Source organism: Salmo salar, chromosome ssa05, assembly GCF_905237065.1.
Source record: "Salmo salar chromosome ssa05, Ssal_v3.1, whole genome shotgun sequence".
NCBI lineage: Eukaryota > Metazoa > Chordata > Actinopteri > Salmoniformes > Salmonidae > Salmo > Salmo salar.
Genome location: NC_059446.1, coordinates 399,053 through 421,931, shown reverse-complemented (window position 1 = coordinate 421,931; position 22,879 = coordinate 399,053). Strand labels below are relative to the sequence as shown.

Sequence of the window (22,879 nt, the reverse complement as noted above, 5' to 3'; positions counted from 1 at the left end):
GTATTATACACCATTTTAACCTGTTATGGCTAGGGGGCAGTATTTTCACGGCCGGATAAAAAACGTACCCGATTTAATCTGATTATTACTCCTGCCCAGTAACTAGAATATGCATGTAATTATTAGCTTTGGATAGAAAACACTCCAAAGTTTCTAAAACTGTTTGAATGGTGTCTGTGAGTATAACAGAACTCATATGGCAGGCCAAAACCTGAGAAGATTCCATGCAGGAAGTGCCCTGTCTGACAATTTCTTGCCCTGCTTGATTATCTCTATCCATTATAGAGGATCTCTGCTGTTACGTGACACTTCCTACGGCTCCCATGGGCTCTCAGAAGGCGGCAAAAAGCTGAATCGTGGCTTTGCAGGCTCTGGCTGAAAAAAAGTAGCGCGTTTGGGTAGTGGCTGGTCACAGTACTGTGAGACTCAGGCGCGTGCCCGAGTCGACCCCATGCTTTATTTTCTTTCGTCTGTTTACCTAAACGCAGATTCCCGGTCGGAGTATTATCGCTTTTTTACGAGAAAAATGGCATAAAAATTGATTTTAATCAGCGGTTGACATGCTTCGAAGTACGGTAATGGAATATTTAGAAATCTTTTGTCACGAAATGCGTCGTGCTCGTGACCCTTATTTACACTTCGGATAGTGTCTTGAACGCACGAACAAAACGCCGCTGTTTGGATATAACTATAGATTATTTTGAACCAAACCAACATTTGTTATTGAAGTAGCAGTCCTGGGAGTGCATTCTGACGAAGAACTCCAAAGGTAATCAAACTTTTCTAATAGTAAATCGGAGTTTGGTCAGGGCTAAACTTGGTGGGTGTCTAAATAGCTAGCCATGATGGCTGGGCTAACTACTCAGAATATTGCAAAATGTGCTTTCACCGAAAAGCTATTTTAAAATCGGACACCTCGATTGCACAAAGGAGTTCTGTTCATTATGTTATACAATACATGCATGTTTTGTTCAATCAAGTTCATATTTATATCAAAAACCAGCTTTTTACATTAGCATGTGACGTTCAGAACTACCCCCGCAAACCTCCGGTGAATTTACTAAATTACTCACGATAAACGTTCACAAAAAACATAACAATTATTTTAAGAATTATAGATACAGAACTCCTCTATGCACTCGCTATGTCCGATTTTAAAATAGCTTTTCGGTGAAAGCACATTTTGCAATATTCTAAGTAGATAGCCCGGCATCACAGGGCTAGCTATTTAGAAACCCACCAAGTTTAGCCCTCACCAAAGTCAGATTTACTATAAGAAATATGTTAATACCTTTGCTGTTCTTCGTCAGAATGCACTTCTACTTCAATAACAAATGTTGGTTTGGTTCAAAATAATCCATAGTTATGTTCAAATATCCTCTGTTTTGTTCGTGCGTTCAAGACACTATCCGAAGTGTAAAGAAGGGTGACACGCCCGACGCGTTTCGTGACAAAAAAATTCTAAATATTCCATTACTGTACTTCGAAGCATGTCAACCGCTGTTTAAAATCAATTTTTATGCCATTTTTCTCGTAAAAAAGCGATAATATTCCGACCGGGAATCTGTGTTTTAGTTCAAAGAGAGAGAAAATAAAAACATGGGGTCGCCTTGTGCACGCGCCTCAGTCTCATTGTCCTCTGATAGACCACTTACCAAAGGCGCTAATGTTTTTCAGCCAGGGGCTGGAATTACATCATTCAGCTTTTTCCCGGGTTCTGAGAGCCTATGGGAGCCATAGGAAGTGTCACGTTACAGCAAAGATCCTCAGTTTTCAATAAACAGAGCCAAGAACCCAAGGAATGGTCAGAGAGGTCCTGTACAGAATCTTCTCAGGTTTTTGCCTGCCATATGAGTTCTGTTATACTCCCAGACACCATTCAAACAGTTTTAGAAACTTTAGGGTGTTTTCTATCCAAAGCCAATAATTATATGCATATTCTAGTTTCTGGGCAGTAGTAATAACCAGATTAAATCGGGTACGTTTTTTATCCGGCCGTGTAAATACTGCCCCCTAGCCCTAACAGGTTAACATCTGCTAACCATGTGTATGTGACCAATACAATTTTATTTGATTTAACATCATCCACTTAAGTCACAGCAAAATCTTTTATATACACTATTTTAGGCCCAGCTTTTGGAACTTTGGCTTTCCTGGATATAGCCACTATATTGTGATCACTTCATCCAATGGGTATGGATATAGCTTTAGAACCCCGTTCTACAGTGTTATAAAAATGTGATCAATACATGTGGATGATCTTGTTCCTGTAGTGTTTGTAAACACCCTGGTAGGTTGATTTATAACCTGAATCAGATTACAGGCACTGGTTACAGTGAGAAGCTTCCTCTTGAGCGAACAGCTTGATGAAAACCAGTCAATATTCAGGTCCACAACAAAGATTTTTCCAGAACAGCTACCTTGTTCTTTAACCTCAGGATTTTGACCACTATCGGCCTAGGCCTGTCAGCTGGGCCGGTGGTGGGTTTTCCAGTTGTGTGGGCGCTCTTTACCTCAATATTTCTGTGGTATATCTTCAGTTTCTCAGAGATCAGTTCCCTCAATTTGTCCTCAAACTCCATCCAGGTCTCGGAGATTCTGCAATTCCATCCACAACCATGTTGTTCCACCTTGATTGTCCCTCGAGATCTAATTTGACATGTTGGTACAATGTAATTACAGTGTAGGTACACATAGTAGTTAACTTGTGATTTGTTCTGTTACATTATCACCTCCTCCTCCTCTTTTTACAAAGTGATTTAAACAAAACAAAGACAACAACAATCAGACATTAACAGTAAACATTACCCAAAAATGTAATAGAATAACATATTATATTGTTAGTAGTTTTCATAGTATAACATTTAAAATGTTACGTAAGCTATGTACAGTGTTGTGACAATGTGCAAATAGGATAATATACAAATGACGGGGGATAAATATAGGTTATATTTACATTTGTGTTTCTGACCCTCTTGTTGACCTTGTGGCAGCAGGTCACAAATTTGAGGGAAATATGTCTCTCTTATATGGTCATAGATTTGGTAGGTTAGGAAGTGGGCAGTAGCCACACCCTGTCTTCTCTTGAGGAATGGGTCTGCTTATGGTGGCCTCTCTCAATAGCAAGGCTATGCTCACTGAGTCTGTACATAGTCAACACTTTCCTTAATTTTGGGCCAATCTCGGTCAGGTATTTTACCACTGTGTCTCTCTGTTTAGGGCCATAATAACATGTTATATCAGGGATGGAGTGGTATAGGGCCATAATAAAATGTATATCAGGGATGGAGTGGTATAGGGCCATAATAACATGTATCAGGGATGGAGTGGTATAGGTCAGGTATTTTACCACTGTGTGCTCTCTGTTTAGGGCCATAATAACATGTATCAGGGATGGAGTGGTATAGGACCATAATACCATGTTATATCAGGGATGGAGTGGTATAGGGCCATAATAACATGTATCAGGGATGGAGTGGTATAGGGCCATAATAACATGTATCAGGGATGGAGTGGTATAGGGCCATAATAACATGTTGTATCAGGGATGGAGTGGTATAGGGCCATAATAACATGTATCAGGGATGGAGTGGTATAGGACCATAATAACATGTTGTATCAGGGATGGAGTGGTATAGGGCCATAATAACATGTTGTATCAGGGATGGAGTGGTATAGGGCCATAATAACATGTTGTATCAGGGATGGAGTGGTATAGGGCCATAATAACATGTTATATCAGGGATGGAGTGGTATAGGGCCATAATAACATGTTATATCAGGGATGGAGTGGTATAGGGCCATAATAACATGTTATATCAGGGATGGAGTGGTATAGGGCCATAATAACATGTATCAGGGATGGAGTGGTATAGGGCCATAATAACATGTTGTATCAGGGATGGAGTGGTATAGGGCCATAATAACATGTTGTATCAGGGATGGAGTGGTATAGGACCATAATAACATGTTGTATCAGGGATGGAGTGGTATAGGGCCATAATAACATGTTATATCAGGGATGGAGTGGTATAGGGCCATAATAACATGTATCAGGGATGGAGTGGTATAGGGCCATAATAACATGTATCAGGGATGGAGTGGTATAGGGCCATAATAACATGTTGTATCAGGGATGGAGTGGTATAGGGCCATAATAACATGTATCAGGGATGGAGTGGTATAGGGCCATAATAACATGTTATATCAGGGATGGAGTGGTATAGGGCCATAATAACATGTATCAGGGATGGAGTGGTATAGGTCAGGTATTTTACCACTGTGTGCTCTCTGTTTAGGGCCATAATAACATGTATCAGGGATGGAGTGGTATAGGACCATAATACCATGTTATATCAGGGATGGAGTGGTATAGGGCCATAATAACATGTATCAGGGATGGAGTGGTATAGGGCCATAATAACATGTATCAGGGATGGAGTGGTATAGGGCCATAATAACATGTTGTATCAGGGATGGAGTGGTATAGGGCCATAATAACATGTATCAGGGATGGAGTGGTATAGGACCATAATAACATGTTGTATCAGGGATGGAGTGGTATAGGGCCATAATAACATGTTGTATCAGGGATGGAGTGGTATAGGGCCATAATAACATGTTGTATCAGGGATGGAGTGGTATAGGGCCATAATAACATGTTATATCAGGGATGGAGTGGTATAGGGCCATAATAACATGTATCAGGGATGGAGTGGTATAGGGCCATAATAACATGTATCAGGGATGGAGTGGTATAGGGCCATAATAACATGTATCAGGGATGGAGTGGTATAGGGCCATAATAACATGTATCAGGGATGGAGTGGTATAGGGCCATAATAACATGTTGTATCAGGGATGGAGTGGTATAGGGCCATAATAACATGTTGTATCAGGGATGGAGTGGTATAGGACCATAATAACATGTTATATCAGGGATGGAGTGGTATAGGGCCATAATAACATGTTGTATCAGGGATGGAGTGGTATAGGGCCATAATAACATGTTATATCAGGGATGGAGTGGTATAGGGCCATAATAACATGTTATATCAGGGATGGAGTGGTATAGGGCCATAATAACATGTTATATCAGGGATGGAGTGGTATAGGACCATAATAACATGTATCAGGGATGGAGTGGTATAGGGCCATAATAACATGTTGTATCAGGGATGGAGTGGTATAGGGCCATAATAACATGTTGTATCAGGGATGGAGTGGTATAGGGCCATAATAACATGTTATATCAGGGATGGAGTGGTATAGGGCCATAATAACATGTTGTATCAGGGATGGAGTGGTATAGGGCCATAATAACATGTTGTATCAGGGATGGAGTGGTGTAGGGCCATAATAACATGTTGTATCAGGGATGGAGTGGTATAGGGCCATAATAACATGTTGTATCAGGGATGGAGTGGTATAGGGCCATAATAACATGTTGTATCAGGGATGGAGTGGTATAGGGCCATAATAACATGTTGTATCAGGGATGGAGTGGTATAGGGCCATAATAACATGTTGTATCAGGGATGGAGTGGTATAGGGCCATAATAACATGTATCAGGGATGGAGTGGTATAGGTCAGGTATTTTACCACTGTGTGCTCTCTGTTTAGGGCCATAATAACATGTATCAGGGATGGAGTGGTATAGGACCATAATACCATGTTATATCAGGGATGGAGTGGTATAGGGCCATAATAACATGTATCAGGGATGGAGTGGTATAGGACCATAATACCATGTTATATCAGGGATGGAGTGGTATAGGGCCATAATAACATGTATCAGGGATGGAGTGGTATAGGGCCATAATAACATGTATCAGGGATGGAGTGGTATAGGGCCATAATAACATGTTGTATCAGGGATGGAGTGGTATAGGGCCATAATAACATGTATCAGGGATGGAGTGGTATAGGACCATAATAACATGTTGTATCAGGGATGGAGTGGTATAGGGCCATAATAACATGTTGTATCAGGGATGGAGTGGTATAGGGCCATAATAACATGTTGTATCAGGGATGGAGTGGTATAGGGCCATAATAACATGTTGTATCAGGGATGGAGTGGTATAGGGCCATAATAACATGTTATATCAGGGATGGAGTGGTATAGGGCCATAATAACATGTTATATCAGGGATGGAGTGGTATAGGGCCATAATAACATGTTATATCAGGGATGGAGTGGTATAGGGCCATAATAACATGTATCAGGGATGGAGTGGTATAGGGCCATAATAACATGTTGTATCAGGGATGGAGTGGTATAGGGCCATAATAACATGTTGTATCAGGGATGGAGTGGTATAGGACCATAATAACATGTTGTATCAGGGATGGAGTGGTATAGGGCCATAATAACATGTTATATCAGGGATGGAGTGGTATAGGGCCATAATAACATGTATCAGGGATGGAGTGGTATAGGGCCATAATAACATGTATCAGGGATGGAGTGGTATAGGGCCATAATAACATGTTGTATCAGGGATGGAGTGGTATAGGGCCATAATAACATGTATCAGGGATGGAGTGGTATAGGTCAGGTATTTTACCACTGTGTGCTCTCTGTTTAGGGCCATAATAACATGTATCAGGGATGGAGTGGTATAGGACCATAATACCATGTTATATCAGGGATGGAGTGGTATAGGGCCATAATAACATGTATCAGGGATGGAGTGGTATAGGGCCATAATAACATGTATCAGGGATGGAGTGGTATAGGGCCATAATAACATGTTGTATCAGGGATGGAGTGGTATAGGGCCATAATAACATGTATCAGGGATGGAGTGGTATAGGACCATAATAACATGTTGTATCAGGGATGGAGTGGTATAGGGCCATAATAACATGTTGTATCAGGGATGGAGTGGTATAGGGCCATAATAACATGTTGTATCAGGGATGGAGTGGTATAGGGCCATAATAACATGTTGTATCAGGGATGGAGTGGTATAGGGCCATAATAACATGTGTATCAGGGATGGAGTGGTATAGGGCCATAATAACATGTATATCAGGGATGGAGTGGTATAGGGCCATAATAACATGTATCAGGGATGGAGTGGTATAGGGCCATAATAACATGTATCAGGGATGGAGTGGTATAGGGCCATAATAACATTGTATCAGGGATGGAGTGGTATAGGGCCATAATAACATGTTGTATCAGGGATGGAGTGGTATAGGGCCATAATAACATGTTGTATCAGGGATGGAGTGGTATAGGGCCATAATAACATGTTGTATCAGGGATGGAGTGGTATAGGGCCATAATAACATGTTATATCAGGGATGGAGTGGTATAGGGCCATAATAACATGTTATATCAGGGATGGAGTGGTATAGGGCCATAATAACATGTTATATCAGGGATGGAGTGGTATAGGACCATAATAACATTGTATCAGGGATGGAGTGGTATAGGGCCATAATAACATGTTGTATCAGGGATGGAGTGGTATAGGGCCATAATAACATGTTGTATCAGGGATGGAGTGGTATAGGGCCATAATAACATGTTATATCAGGGATGGAGTGGTATAGGGCCATAATAACATGTTGTATCAGGGATGGAGTGGTATAGGGCCATAATAACATGTTGTATCAGGGATGGAGTGGTGTAGGGCCATAATAACATGTTGTATCAGGGATGGAGTGGTATAGGGCCATAATAACATGTTGTATCAGGGATGGAGTGGTATAGGGCCATAATAACATGTTGTATCAGGGATGGAGTGGTATAGGGCCATAATAACATGTTGTATCAGGGATGGAGTGGTATAGGGCCATAATAACATGTTATATCAGGGATGGAGTGGTATAGGGCCATAATAACATGTTATATCAGGGATGGAGTGGTATAGGACCATAATAACATGTTATATCAGGGATGGAGTGGTATAGGACCATAATAACATGTTATATCAGGGATCGAGTGGTATAGGACCATAATAACATGTTGTATCAGGGATGGAGTGGTATAGGGCCATAATAACATGTTGTATCAGGGATGGAGTGGTATAGGGCCATAATAACATGTTATATCAGGGATGGAGTGGTATAGGACCATAATAACATGTTGTATCAGGGATGGAGTGGTATAGGACCATAATAACATGTATCAGGGATGGAGTGGTATAGGGCCATAATAACATGTTATATCAGGGATGGAGTGGTATAGGGCCATAATAACATGTATCAGGGATGGAGTGGTATAGGGCCATAATAACATGTTGTATCAGGGATGGAGTGGTATAGGACCATAATAACATGTTGTATCAGGGATGGAGTGGTATAGGGCCATAATAACATGTATCAGGGATGGAGTGGTATAGGACCATAATAACATGTTATATCAGGGATGGAGTGGTATAGGGCCATAATAACATATATCAGGGATGGAGTGGTATAGGGCCATAATAACATGTATATCAGGGATGGAGTGGTATAGGGCCATAATAACATGTATCAGGGATGGAGTGGTATAGGGCCATAATAACATGTTGTATCAGGGATGGAGTGGTATAGGGCCATAATAACATTGTATCAGGGATGGAGTGGTATAGGGCCATAATAACATGTATCAGGGATGGAGTGGTATAGGGCCATAATAACATGTATCAGGGATGGAGTGGTATAGGGCCATAATAACATGTTATATCAGGGATGGAGTGGTATAGGACCATAATAACATGTATCAGGGATGGAGTGGTATAGGACCATAATAACATGTTGTATCAGGGATGGAGTGGTATAGGACCATAATAACATGTATCAGGGATGGAGTGGTATAGGGCCATAATAACATGTTATATCAGGGATGGAGTGGTATAGGACCATAATAACATGTATCAGGGATGGAGTGGTATAGGGCCATAATAACATGTATCAGGGATGGAGTGGTATAGGGCCATAATAACATGTTATATCAGGGATGGAGTGGTATAGGACCATAATAACATGTATCAGGGATGGAGTGGTATAGGGCCATAATAACATGTATCAGGGATGGAGTGGTATAGGGCCATAATAACATGTATCAGGGATGGAGTGGTATAGGACCATAATAACATGTTATATCAGGGATGGAGTGGTATAGGGCCATAATAACATGTATCAGGGATGGAGTGGTATAGGGCCATAATAACATGTTGTATCAGGGATGGAGTGGTATAGGACCATAATAACATGTTGTATCAGGGATGGAGTGGTATAGGGCCATAATAACATGTATCAGGGATGGAGTGGTATAGGACCATAATAACATGTTATATCAGGGATGGAGTGGTATAGGGCCATAATAACATGTATCAGGGATGGAGTGGTATAGGGCCATAATAACATGTTATATCAGGGATGGAGTGGTATAGGGCCATAATAACATGTATCAGGGATGGAGTGGTATAGGGCCATAATAACATGTTGTATCAGGGATGGAGTGGTATAGGGCCATAATAACATGTATCAGGGATGGAGTGGTATAGGGCCATAATAACATGTATCAGGGATGGAGTGGTATAGGGCCATAATAACATGTTATATCAGGGATGGAGTGGTATAGGGCCATAATAACATGTTATATCAGGGATGGAGTGGTATAGGACCATAATAACATGTATCAGGGATGGAGTGGTATAGGGCCATAATAACATGTATCAGGGATGGAGTGGTATAGGGCCATAATAACATGTTGTATCAGGGATGGAGTTGTATAGGGCCATAATAACATGTTGTATCAGGGATGGAGTGGTATAGGGCCATAATAACATGTTGTATCAGGGATGGAGTGGTATAGGGCCATAATAACATGTATCAGGGATGGAGTGGTATAGGGCCATAATAACATGTATCAGGGATGGAGTGGTATAGGGCCATAATAACATGTATCAGGGATGGAGTGGTATAGGGCCATAATAACATGTTATATCAGGGATGGAGTGGTATAGGGCCATAATAACATGTTGTATCAGGGATGGAGTGGTATAGGGCCATAATAACATGTATCAGGGATGGAGTGGTATAGGACCATAATAACATGTTATATCAGTGATGGAGTGGTATAGGGCCATAATAACATGTTGTATCAGGGATGGAGTGGTATAGGGCCATAATAACATTCCAGTTTGCTCTGTTTTGTTGTTGATTCTTTCCAATGTATCAATTATATATATTTTTTCCCCTCGTGCTTTGGTTTGGTCTAATTGTGTTGCTGTCCAGGGGCTCTGTGGGGTCTGTAGCAGAGTCCCTGCACCAGCTGGCAGACATTCATCTCTCTGTAGGTGATGGCTTTGTTATGGAAGGTTTGAGAATCGCTTCTTTTTAGGTGGTTGTAGAATTTAAGTTATTTTATGGATTTTGATCATTTGTAGGTATAGTCCAAATTCTGGATATTTTTTGCAGAATTCTCAATTGGGTGTTTGTTCCTGTTTTGTATGTTCTTGTTTGGTGAGTGGACCACAAACATAGAGGGCAATGGGTTCTGTAACTGATTCAAGTATTTGTAGCCAGATCCTAATTGGGATGTCAAATGTTATGTTCCTTTTGATGCCGTAGAAGGCCCTTCTGCCTTGTCTCTCAGATCATTAATAGCTTTGTGGAAGTTACCTGTGGTGTTGATGTTTAGACCGAGGTATGTATAATTCTTTGTGTGCTCTAAGGCAACGGTGTCTAGGTAGAATTTATGGTCGTGGTCCTGGCATCTGGACCTTTTTTGAAATGCCATTCTTTTTGTTTTACTGAGATTTACTGTCAGGGCCCAATTCTGACATAATCTGTGCAGAAGATCTAGGTGCTGCTGTAGGTCCTCCTTGGTTGGGGACAGATCTAGGTGCTGCTGTAGGCCCTCCTTGGTTGGGGACAGATCTGGGTGCTGCTGTAGGCCCTCCTTGGTTGGGGACAGATCTAGGTGCTGCTGTAGGCCCTCCTTGGTTGGGGACAGATCTGGGTGCTGCTGCAGGCCCTCCTTGGTTGGGGACAGATCTAGGTGCTGCTGTAGGCCCTCCTTGGTTGGGGACAGATCTAGGTGCTGCTGTAGGCCCTCCTTGGTTGGGGACAGATCTAGGTGCTGCTGTAGGCCCTCCTTGGTTGGGGACAGATCTAGGTGCTGCTGTAGGCCCTCCTTGGTTGGGGACAGATCTAGGTGCTGCTGTAGGCCCTCCTTGGTTGGTGAAGAGGGTGGGACTCAAGCTGCATCCCTGTCTCACCCCTCCGGCCCTAAAGGAAGAAATCAGTTTTTTGTTTATTTTGTCCGCGCACATTATTTGTGTACATTGATTTTATAATATTGTCGGTTTTCCCTTTATGCCGCTTTCCACCAGTTTATACAGCAGGCCCTCATGCCAAAATGAGTCTCAAGCTTTTTTTTTTAATCAATAAAGCATGAGAAGACTTCACTTTTTATTAGCATTTCTTTTTCAATTAGGATGTGCAGGGTGAATACGTGGTCTGTCGTACGATATTTTGGTAAGAAGCCAATTTGACATTTGTTCAGGTCATTGTTTTCACTCGCTCTCTTCTCTCCTGTCTTCTCTCTCCCCTCCTGTCTTCTCTCCTCCCTCCCTCCCTCCCTCTCTCCCTCTCTCCCTCAGAGCTAAGTTAGGGATGCCTCAGTTCCTGAGTCTAGAAGCCCAGAGTCTGCTGAGAATGCTGTTTAAACGCAACCCTGCTAACCGCCTGGGTAAGTTTCTTTGTTTATTAGGATCCCCATTAGTTCCTGTTTATTATGGATCCCCATTAGTTCCTGTTTATTATGGATCCCCATTAGTTCCTGTTTATTATGGATCCCCATTAGTTCCTGTTTATTATGGATCCCCATTAGTTCCTGTTTATTATGGATCCCCATTAGCTTTTGCAGAGGCAGCAGCTACTCTTCCTGGGGTCCACAAACAACACAAAACATGACAAGTAACAAAACACTGATAGAACGGTCACACAAATTAACCACATGGGTGAGAGTGTGTGTGTTCCTGACGGTTGTCTCGTGTGTGTGTGTGTGTGTGTGTGTGTGTGTGTGTGTGTGTGTGTGTGTGTGTGTGTGTGTGTGTGTGTGTGTGTGTGTGTGTGTGTGTTACTGGCGGTTGTCTCGTTGTAGGTGTGTGTGTGTGTGTTGTTACTGACGGTGTTCTGTATCTGTGTAGGGGCTGGGGCCGACGGGGTGGAGGAGATCAAACGTCACGCCTTCTTCTCATCAATCGACTGGAATGTGAGTCACACACACACACACACACACACACACACACACAAAATGCATCCCATTCCCACCTAACAGACGGCTTACTTAGGATTGGTCTGTGGAGTGCTAGGTGTGGAGTGCTAGGTGTGGAGTGCTAGGTGTGGAGTGCTAGGTGTGGAGTGCTAGGTGTGGAGTGCTAGGTGTGGAGTGCTAGGTATGTGTCTGGGCAGAGGTCTGACAGTGTGTGTGTTAATATTTCAGTGGGGAGTGTTTATGAGCCAGCAGGAGACAATTGGCTGAGACCAGGAGGAAGGGGAGGGTTTAATATGGGCTGGTGGCTGGGCCTTTATGTTGCTCGTTCGCTCTCTCAATTCAATTCAACTGGGCTTTAATTGGCATGGGAAACATGTTTACATTGCCAAAGCAAGTGAAATAAACAAACTAAAGTGAGAAGACACAAAACAATATAAAAAACTATTAGGAAGTAACAGATAACACTGAACAGACTGAACAGTTAACCTCTTACATCTAGACGTTCCGCTAGCGGAACACCTGCTCCAATATCCAATGATAGGCGTGGCGCGAATTACAAATTCCTCAAAAATACAAAAACTTCAATTTTTCAAACATATGACTATTTCACAGCATTTTAAAGATAAGACTCTCCTTTATCTAACCACACTGTCCGATTTCAAAAAGGCTTTACAACGAAAGCAAAACATTAGATTATGTCAGCAGAGTACCAAGCCAGAAATAATCAGACACCCATTTTTCAAGCTAGCATATAATGTCACAAAACCCCAGAAGACAGCTAAATGCAGCACTAACCTTTGATGATCTTCATCAGATGACAACCCTAGGACATTATGTTATACAATACATGCATGTTTTGTTCAATCAAGTTCATATTTATATCAAAAACCAGCTTTTTACATTAGCATGTGACTAGCATGTGACTAGCATTCCCACCGAACACTGCCGGTGAATTTACTAAATTACTCACGATAAACGTTCACAAAAAGCATAACAATTATTTTAAGAATTATAGATACAGAACTCCTCTATGCACTCGATACGTCCGATTTTAAAATAGCTTTTTGGTGAAAGCACATTTTGCAATATTCTAAGTACATGGCCCAGGCATCACGGGCTAGCTATTTAGACACCCGGCAAGTTTAGCACTCACCAATATCAGATTTACTATTATAAAAGATTGACTACCTTTTGTTGTCTTCGTCAGAATGCACTCCCAGGACTGCTACTTCAATAACAAATGTTGGTTTGGTCCCAAATAATCCATCGTTATATCCGAATAGCGGCGTTTTGTTCGTGCGTCCCAGACACTATCTGAAATGGTAAATCAGGGTCGTGCGCATGGCGCAATTCGTGACAAAAAAAATCTAAATATTACATTACCGTACTTCGAAGCATGTCAACCGCTGTTTAAAATCCATTTTTATGCCATTTTTCTCGTAAAAAAGCGATAATATTCCGACCGGGAATCTCCTTTTAGCTAAACAGAGGAAAGTAAACAAAGCTTTCGGTCGACGCGGGCACGAGCCTGAGTCTCACAGTACTGTAACCAGCCACTACCCAAACGCGCTACTTTGTTTCAGCCAGAGCCTGCAAAGCCACGATTCAGCTTTTTACCGCCTTCTGAGACCCTATGGCAGCCGTAGGAAGTGTCACGGGACAGCTAAGATCCTCACTCTTCAATAAACAGAGACAAGAAGAACGACACCTTGTCAGACAGGCCACTTCCTGCATGAAACCTTGTCAGGTTTTTGCCTGCCAAATGAGTTCTGTTATACTCACAGGCACCATTCAAACAGTTTTAGAAACTTTAGGGTGTTTTCTATCCATATGTAATAAGTATATGCATATTCTAGTTACTGGGTAGGAGTGGTAACCAGATTAAATCGGGTATGTTTTTTATCCAGCCGTGAAAATACTGCCCCCTAGCCATAACACGCTAAAAACCAAGCCATGAGGAATTGTTCGAAGAGCTCTGAGACCGGATTTTGTCGAGGCATAGATCTGGGGAAGGGTACCAAAACACGGGAGAAAACAAACGTGGGCCTGGCAACTGGACTTTTATTGGAACACCATTATTTTTGTCTTACTGAGATTTTCTGTCAGGGCCCAGGTCTGTCAGGGCCCAGGTCTGTCAGGGTCCAGGTCTGACAGAATCTGTGCAGAAGATCTAGGTGCTGCTGTAGGCCCTCCTTGGTTGGGGACAGAAGCACCAGATCATCAGCAAACAGTAGACATTTGACTTCAGATTCTAGTAAGGGTGAGGCCGGGTGCTGCAGACTGTTCTAATGCCCTCGCCAATTCGTTGATATATATGTTGAAGAGGGTGGGGCTTAAGCTGCATCCCTGTCTCACCCCACGGTGCTGTGGGAAGAATTTTTTTTGTTGTTGGCAATTTTAACCCATTTGTTGTTTGTGTACATGGATTTTATAATGTCTTGTTTTTCCCCTAACATCACTTTTTAACAATTTGTATAGCAGACCCTCATTCCAAATTGAGTCTAAAGCTTTTATGAAGTCAACAAAGCATGATAAGACTTTGTTTGTTAGTCAATTTGGGTGTGCAGGGTGAAAACGTGGTCTGTCGTACAGTAATTTAGTAAAAAGCCAATTTGACATTTGCTCAATACACTGTTTTCACTGAGGAAATATACGAGTCTGCTGTTAATGATAATCCACAGGATTTTCCCAAGGTTGCTGTTGACGCATATCCCACGGTAGTGGGGTCAAATTTGTCTCCACTTTTGTGGATTGGGGTGATAAGTCCTTGTCTCCAAATATTGGGGAAGATGCCGGTGCTGAGAAGAGTTTAAATATAGCCAATTGGAATTTGTGGTCTGTATATTTTAGAATTTCATTTAGGATTCCATCAACACCACAGGCCTTTTAGGGTTGGAGGGTTTAAATTTTGTCCTATAGTTCATTCAATGTAATTGGAGAATCCAGTGTGTTCTGGTCGTACTTAATAGTTGATTCTAAGATTTGTATTTGTTCATGTACAGTTGAAGTCGGAAGTTTACATACACTTAGGTTGGAGTCATTAAAACTTGTTTTTCAACCACAAATTTCTTGTTAACAAACTATAGTTTTGGCAAGTCGGTTAGGACATCTACTTTGTGCATGACAAGTAATATTTCCAACAATTGTTTACAGACAGATTATTTCACTTATAATTCACTGTATCACAATTCCAGTGGGTCAGAAGTTTACATACACTAAGTTGACTGTGCCTTTTAAACAGCTTGGAAAATTCCAGAAAGTTATGTCATGGCTTTAGAAGCTTCTGATAGGCTAATTGGCATCATTTGAGTCAATTGGAGGTGTACCTTGGATGTATTTCAAGGCCTACCTTCAAACTCAGTGCCTCTTTGCTTGACATCATGGGAAAATCTAAAGAAATCAGCCAAGACCTCAGGAAAATAAAATGGTAGACCTCAACAAGTCTGGTTCATCCTTGGGAGCAATTCCCAAACACCTGAAGGTACCACGTTCATCTGTACAAACAATAGTACGCAACTATAAACACCATGGGACCACGCAGCCGTCATACCGCTCAGAAAGGAGACGCGTTCTGTCTCCTAGAGATGAACGTACTTTGGTGTGAAAAGTGCACATCAATCCCAGAACAACAGCAAAGGACCTTGTGAAGATGCTGGAGGAAACGGGTACAAAAGTATCTATATCCACAGTAAAACGAGTCCTATATCGACATAACCTGAAAGGCCGCTCAGCAAGGAAGAAGCCACTGCTCCAAAACCGCCATAAAAAAGCCAGACTACGGTTTGCAACTGCACATGGGGACAAAGATTGTACTTTTTGGAGAAATGTCCTCTGGTGTGATGAAACAAAAATAGAACTGTTTGACCATAATGACCATCGTTGTGTTTGGAGGCAAAAGGGCGAGGCTTGCAAGCCGAAGAACACCATCCCAACCGTGAAGTACGGGGGTGGCAGCATCATGTTGTGGGGGTGCTTTGCTGCAGGAGGGACTGGTGCACTTCACAAAATAGGTGGCATCATAAGGTAGGAAAATTATGTTGATATATTGAAGCAACATCTCAAGACATCAGTCAGGAAGTTGAAGCTTGGTCGCAAATGGGTCTTCCAAATTGACAATGTCCCCAAGTATACTTCCAAAGTTGTGGCAAATTGGCTCAAGGACAGCAAAGTCAAGGTATGGGAGTGGCCATCACAAAGCCCTGACCTCAATCCTATAGAAAGTTTGTGGGCAGAACTGAAAAAGCGTGTGCGCGCAAGGAGGCCTGCAAACCTGACTCAGTTACACCAGCTCTGTCAGGAGGAATGGGCCAAAATTCACCCAACTTATTGTGGGAAGCTTGTCGAAGGCTACCTGAAACGTTTGATCCAAGTTAAACTATTTAAAGGCAATGCTACCAAATACTAATTGAGTGTATGTAAACTTCTGACCCACTGGGAATGTCTCGCTCTCTCTCTTTCTGTGTCTCTCTCTCTGTGTCTTTAGACTGTTCATTATGACTTGGAACGGAAATGAAATATGAATATCTCAGCTTAACCTCCCTCTCTCTCTCCCCTCCCTCCCTCCCCTCCCTCTCTCTCTCCCTCTCTCTCTCTCTCTCCCTCCCTCTCTCTCTCCCCTCCCTCTCTCTCTCCCTCCCTCTCTCTCTCCCCTCCCTCTCTCTCCCCTCCCTCTCTCTCTCCCCTCTCCCTCCCTCTCCCCTCTCCCCTCACTCTCTCTCTCCCCTCACTCTCTCTCTCCCTCCCTCTCTCTCTCCCCCTCCCTCCCTCCCTCCCTAGAAGCTATACAGGACAGAGCTCCAGCCTCCGTTCAAACCAGCAGCAGGGAAGCCTGACGACACGTTCTGCTTCGACCCAGAATTCACCGCTAAAACACCCAAAGGTACATGAGGGTTGGGTGACTGTAGATGGCTGTTAGTGACTTGGTGTGTGGGTCACAGTCTAGATTCTCCAGGTGTTCCTTCTATTGCTAACACACATCTCGTGTGGGTGTGTCTGGGTGTGTGTAGACTCCCCAGGTATTCCTCCCAGTGCCAATGCCCATCAGCTGTTTAAAGGGTTCAGCTTTGTGGCTCCAGCCTCTCTGGATGACAAGAAGGGCTCTCCTCTACTCAGCATCCTACCTATAGTACAGGTACACACACACACACACACACACACACACACACACACACGGCTCCCCACTGCTCAACATTGTGCCTTTAGTACATGTTCACACGCTTGAATGTTTCAATTAATTTTCTCTCTCACAGCCCTTGACTCTGTTGGTGCTGCCACCTGGGGGATGGAGTGTAGAAGTGTATCCGAACTGTATGCTACCACTAAACGACCTACTACTTCATTTAAGGATCGGACCCTTTTTTTTCATTTTTCGCCTAAAATGACATACCCAAATCTAAATGCCTGTAGCTCGGGACCTGAAGCAAGGATAGGAAAACACTTTGAAGTTTGTGGAAATGTAAAATGAATGTAGTAGAAAATAACACATTAGATCTGGTAAAAGATAATACAAAAACGTTTTCTTTAAATGTATTTAGAAAGGCCATAATGTACTATTCCAAGATGACGTAGCAGTCAGACGTCTTTGTCCTTCGTCTTGTTGTGTCCCGTGTATATTTGCATCTTTTATTCGCATATCTTTATATATTTTTTTATTCTAAAAACTCAACCTCAAAACATTCTCCTGCAACCCGCCTCACCAATTAAAAAAAAAAAAGTATTATTTACCTCAAATCTGAAATCCACAACAGAAGCTAGCCAGCGGTTAGCCAGAGGCTGGCCAGTTCACTGGCTAACGTTGGAGTTCAGCTAGCCACGGTTGGCGGTCATCAGCTATCCCTTAGCTTGAAAAGCTATCGCCAGTTTTGTACAACGCGACTCAGACCAGAGCATACCGGACCTATTTTCTCTCCATATCCCCGGATTTCTACCGCAGGCTCTGGACATTTACACCTGGATCTTGCAGCTAGCTAGCTGCTACCCGAGTGACTATTGGCTAACGTCGGTCCCGGAGCTAACATCAATTATTCCGGAGCTAGCCAGCTGAAGAGTTCCATCAGCCACTCCTGGGCTACAATCACGTATCCGGACCCGTTTTTACTGCCGATGCGGAGCCCCATCGGGCCTTCACAACTGGACTACCGACGTTATCTGCCCGAGGGAGTTATCCAACTGGCCCCTCCGTCGCGACGTAACCTGAACGCCCATCTGCTGCCCGCTAATCGTTAGCTGTCTTATCGGCTGCTATCTGAATAGGTCTATCGGACAATTTTCTTTGGCCACTATAGCTATAACTATTTTGGCAATTGGACTGGTCCCCCCTACCACACGGAACCCCACTAATCTACAGACGGAAACGCACGAGGTGGCTAAAAACAGACCTCCCTCCATCTTCTGCCAGCTTGCAACCTATGGTCCGGCTAGCTGTCTGAATCTCACGGGACCCTTATGATCACTCGGCTAAGCATGTCTCTCCTTAATGTCAATATGCCTTCTCCATTGCTGTTCTGGTTAGTGTTTATTGGCTTATTTCACTGTAGAGCCTCTAGCCCTGCTCATTATACCTTATCCAACCTCTCAGTTCCTCCACCCACACATGCTATGACATCTTCTGGTTTCAATGATGTTTCTAGAGACAATATCTCTCTCATCATCACTAAATGCCTAGGTTTACTTACCTCCACTGTATTCACATCCTACCATACCTTTGTCTGTACATTATACCTTGAAGCTATTTTATCGCCCCCAGAAACCTGCTCCTTTTACTCTCTATTCTGGACGTCATAGACGACCAATTCTCATAGCTTTTAGCCGTACCCTTATCCTACTCCTTCTCTGTTCCTCTGGTGATGTAGAGGTGAATCCAGGCCCTGCAGTGCCTAGCTCCACTCCTATTCCCCAGGCACTATAATTTGTTGACTTCTGTAACCGTAAAAGCCTTGGTTTCATGCATGTTAACATTAGAAGCCTTCTCCCTAAGTTTGTTTTATCCACTGCTTTAGCACACTCTGCCAACCCGGATGTCCTAGCCGTGTCTGAATCCTGGCTTAGGAAGTCCACCAAAAACTCTGAAATCTTCATCCCTAACTACAACATTTTCAGACAAGATAGAACTGCCAAAGGGGGCGGTGTTGCAATCTACTGCAGAGATAGCCTGCAGAGTTCTGTCCTACTATCCAGGTCTGTACCCAAACAATTTGAACTTCTACTTTTAAAAATCCATCTCTCTAAAAACAAGTCTCTCACCGTTGCCGCCTGCTATAGACCACCCTCTGCCCCCAGCTGTGCCCTGGACACCATATGTGAACTGATTGCCCCCCATCTATCTTCAGAGCTCGTGCTACTAGGTGACCTAAACTGGGACATGCTTAACACCCCAGCCATCCTACAATCTAAGCTTGATGCCCTCAATCTCACACAAATTATCAATGAACCTACCAGGTACAACCCCAAAGCCGTAAACACGGGCACCCTCATAGATATCATCCTAACCAACTTGCCCTCCAAATACACCTCTGCTGTTTTCAATCAAGATCTCAGCGATCACTGCCTCATTGCCTGCATCCGTAATGGGTCAGCGGTCAAACGTCCTCCACTCATCACTGTCAAACGCTCCCTGAAACATTTCAGCGAGCAGGCCTTTCTAATCGACCTGGCCCGGGTATCCTGGAAGGATATTGACCTCATTCCATCAGTAGAGGATGCCTGGTCATTCTTTAACCTCTATGGGCTATGTGGGACGCAAGCGTCCCACCCCTGGTACACCCAATCAACAACAGGTGAAATATCAAGACCGCCAAATTTGAAAACAATTAAATGTCATAATTCAAATTTCTCAAACATACAACTATCTTACACCCTTTGAAAGATAAACATCTCCTTAATCTAACCACGTTGTCCGATTTCAAAAAGGCTTTACGGCAAAAGCATAAAGTTAGATTATGTTAGGAGAGTACATTGACAATAGCTGTGTGTAATGTTTTGTCAATTCAAAGACCGGCGTCACCAAAAGCAGAAAACCAGCTAAAATGATGCACTAACCTTTGACAATCTCCATCAGATGACACTCCTAGGACATTATGTTAGACAATGCATGCATTTTTGTTCTATCAAGTTCATATTTATATCCAAAAACAGCGTTTTACTATGGCGTTGATGTTGAGGAAATCGTTTCCCTCCAATAACCGCCAGTCAAGCAGCACAACAAATTAAATAATTACTATTCGAAAACATTGGTAAAATATTATATTGTCATTCAAAGAATTATAGATTTACATCTCTTGAACGCAACCGGATTGCCAGATTTAAAAATAACCTTACTGGGAAATCACACTTTGCAATAATCTGAGCACTGCGCCCAGAAAAATACGCTTTGCGATACAGACTAACCGCCATGTTGGAGAGATCGAAAATACTATGTAAATAATCCATTACCTTTGATTCTCTTCATCAGATGTCACTTCCAGGAATCCCAGGGCCATAACAAATGTAGTTTTGTTCGAAAAAGCTCATAATTTATGTCCAAAAAGCTCCGTGTTGTTAGCACATGATCTATGCCAGCCGGACTTCTCGTCATGAACGAGGGGGGAAAAAATATTTACGTTCGTTCAAACATGTCAAACGTTGTATAGCATAAATCATTAGTGCCTTTTTTAACCAGAACATGAATAATATTCAAGGCGGACGTTTGCATTCTCTTTTAAAACGTTTTGGAACGAGAGTACCCAACATGAACTCGTGCGCAAGAGTCTAATCGGCCATCACCGTTCCAAGGCTCTTGTTCGTTCAGTTCTCACAGTATAAGACTCAAAACACTTTCTAAAGACTGGTGACATCTAGTGGAAGCCATAGGAAGTGCTCAACAATTAATAAGCCCCTGTGTGTTTCAATGGCATAGGCTTAAAGGTAATTCAACACATCAGGTATCCACTTCCTGTCAGAATTTGTCTCAGGGTTTTGACTGCCATATGAGTTCTGTTATACTTACAGACACCATTCAAACAGTTTTAGAAAATTCAGAGTGTTTTCTATCCAAACCTGAACAATAATATGCATATTCTAGCTTCTGAGTTGGTGTAGGAGGCAGTTAAAAATGGGCACATATTTTTTTCAAAATTCTCAATACTGCCCCCTAGCCCCAAGAGGTTTTAAAAGTGCCTTCCTCACCATCTTAAATAAGCATGCCCCATTCAAAAAATGTTGAACCAGGAACAGATATAGCCCTTGGTTGTCTCCAGACCTGACTGACCTTAACCAACACAAAAACATCCTGTGGCGTTCTGCATTAGCATCGAACAGCCCCCGTGATATGCAACTTTTCAGCGACGTTAGAAACCAATATACACAGGCAGTTAGAAAAGCCAAGTCTAGCTTTTTCAAGCAGAAATTTGCTTCCTGCAACACAAATTCAAAAAAAGTTCTGGGACACCGTAAAGTCCATGGAGAATAAGAACACCTCCTCCCAGCTGCCCACTGCACTGAGGATAGGAAACTCTGTCACCACCGATAAATCCACTATAATTGAGAATTTCAACAAGCATTTTTCTACGGCTGGCCATGCTTTCCACCTGGCTACCTCTACCCCAGTGAACAACAGCACTGCACCCCCCACAGCAACTCGCCCAAGCCTTCCCCATTTCTCCTTCTCCCAAATCCAGTCAGCTGATGTTCTGAAAGAGCTGTAAAATCTGGACCCCTACAAATCAGCCGGGCTAGACAATCTGGACCCTTTCTTTCTAAAATTATCTGCCGAAATTGTTGCAACCCCTATTACTAGCCTGTTCAACCTCTTTCGTGTCGTCTGAGATTCCAAAAGATTGGAAAGCAGCTGCTGTCATCCCCCTCTTCAAAGGAGGGGACACTCTTGACCCAAACTGCTACAGACCTATATCTATCCTACCCTGCCTTTCTAAGGTCTTCGAAAGCCAAGTCAACAAACAGATCACCGACCATTTCGAATCCCACCGCACCTTCTCCGCTATGCAATCTGGTTTCAGAGCTGGTCATGGGTGCACCTCAGCCACGCTCAAGGTCCTAAACGACATCGTAACCACCATCGATAAGAAACAATACTTTGCTGCCGTATTCATTGACCTGGCCAAGGCTTTCGACTCTGTCAATCACCACATCCTCATCGGCAGACTCAATAGCCTTGGTTTCTCAAATGATTGCCTCGCCTGGTTCACCAATTACTTCTCTGATAGAGTTCAATGTGTCAAATCGGATGGCCTGTTGTCCGGGCCTCTGGTAGTCTCTATGGGAGTGCCACAGGGTTCAATTACCTAGGTGTCTGGTTAGACTGTAAGCTCTCCTTCCAGACTCACATCAAACTCCTCCAATCCAAAGTTAAATCTAGAATTGGCTTCCTATTTCGCAACAAAGCATCCTTCACTCATGCTGCCAAACATACCCTCGTAAAACTGACCATCCTACCGATCCTTGACTTCGGCGATGTCATTTACAAAATAGCCTCCAATACCCTACTCAATAAACTGGATGCAGTCTATCACAGTGCCATCCGTTTTGTCACCAAAGCCCCATATACTACCCACCACTGCGACCTGTATGCTCTCGTTGGCTGGCCCTCGCTTCATACTCGTTGCCAAACCCACTGGCTCCAGGTCATCTACAAGACCCTGCTAGGTAAAGTCCCCCTT

General features: G+C 42.9%; 1 protein-coding gene across 1 annotated transcript in view; it reads left to right on the top strand.

The window, feature by feature from the left end:
- rps6kal (ribosomal protein S6 kinase a, like) overlaps positions 1-22,879 on the top strand; it is a 65,010-nt gene that overhangs the window by 24,215 nt on the left and 17,916 nt on the right. The window contains exons 10-13 of the mRNA XM_045717794.1: positions 11,611-11,699; positions 12,160-12,224; positions 17,004-17,106; positions 17,234-17,358. Of these exons, the coding sequence (XP_045573750.1) occupies positions 11,611-11,699; positions 12,160-12,224; positions 17,004-17,106; positions 17,234-17,358 (382 nt within the window). The remainder of the gene's footprint in view (positions 1-11,610; positions 11,700-12,159; positions 12,225-17,003; positions 17,107-17,233; positions 17,359-22,879) is intronic.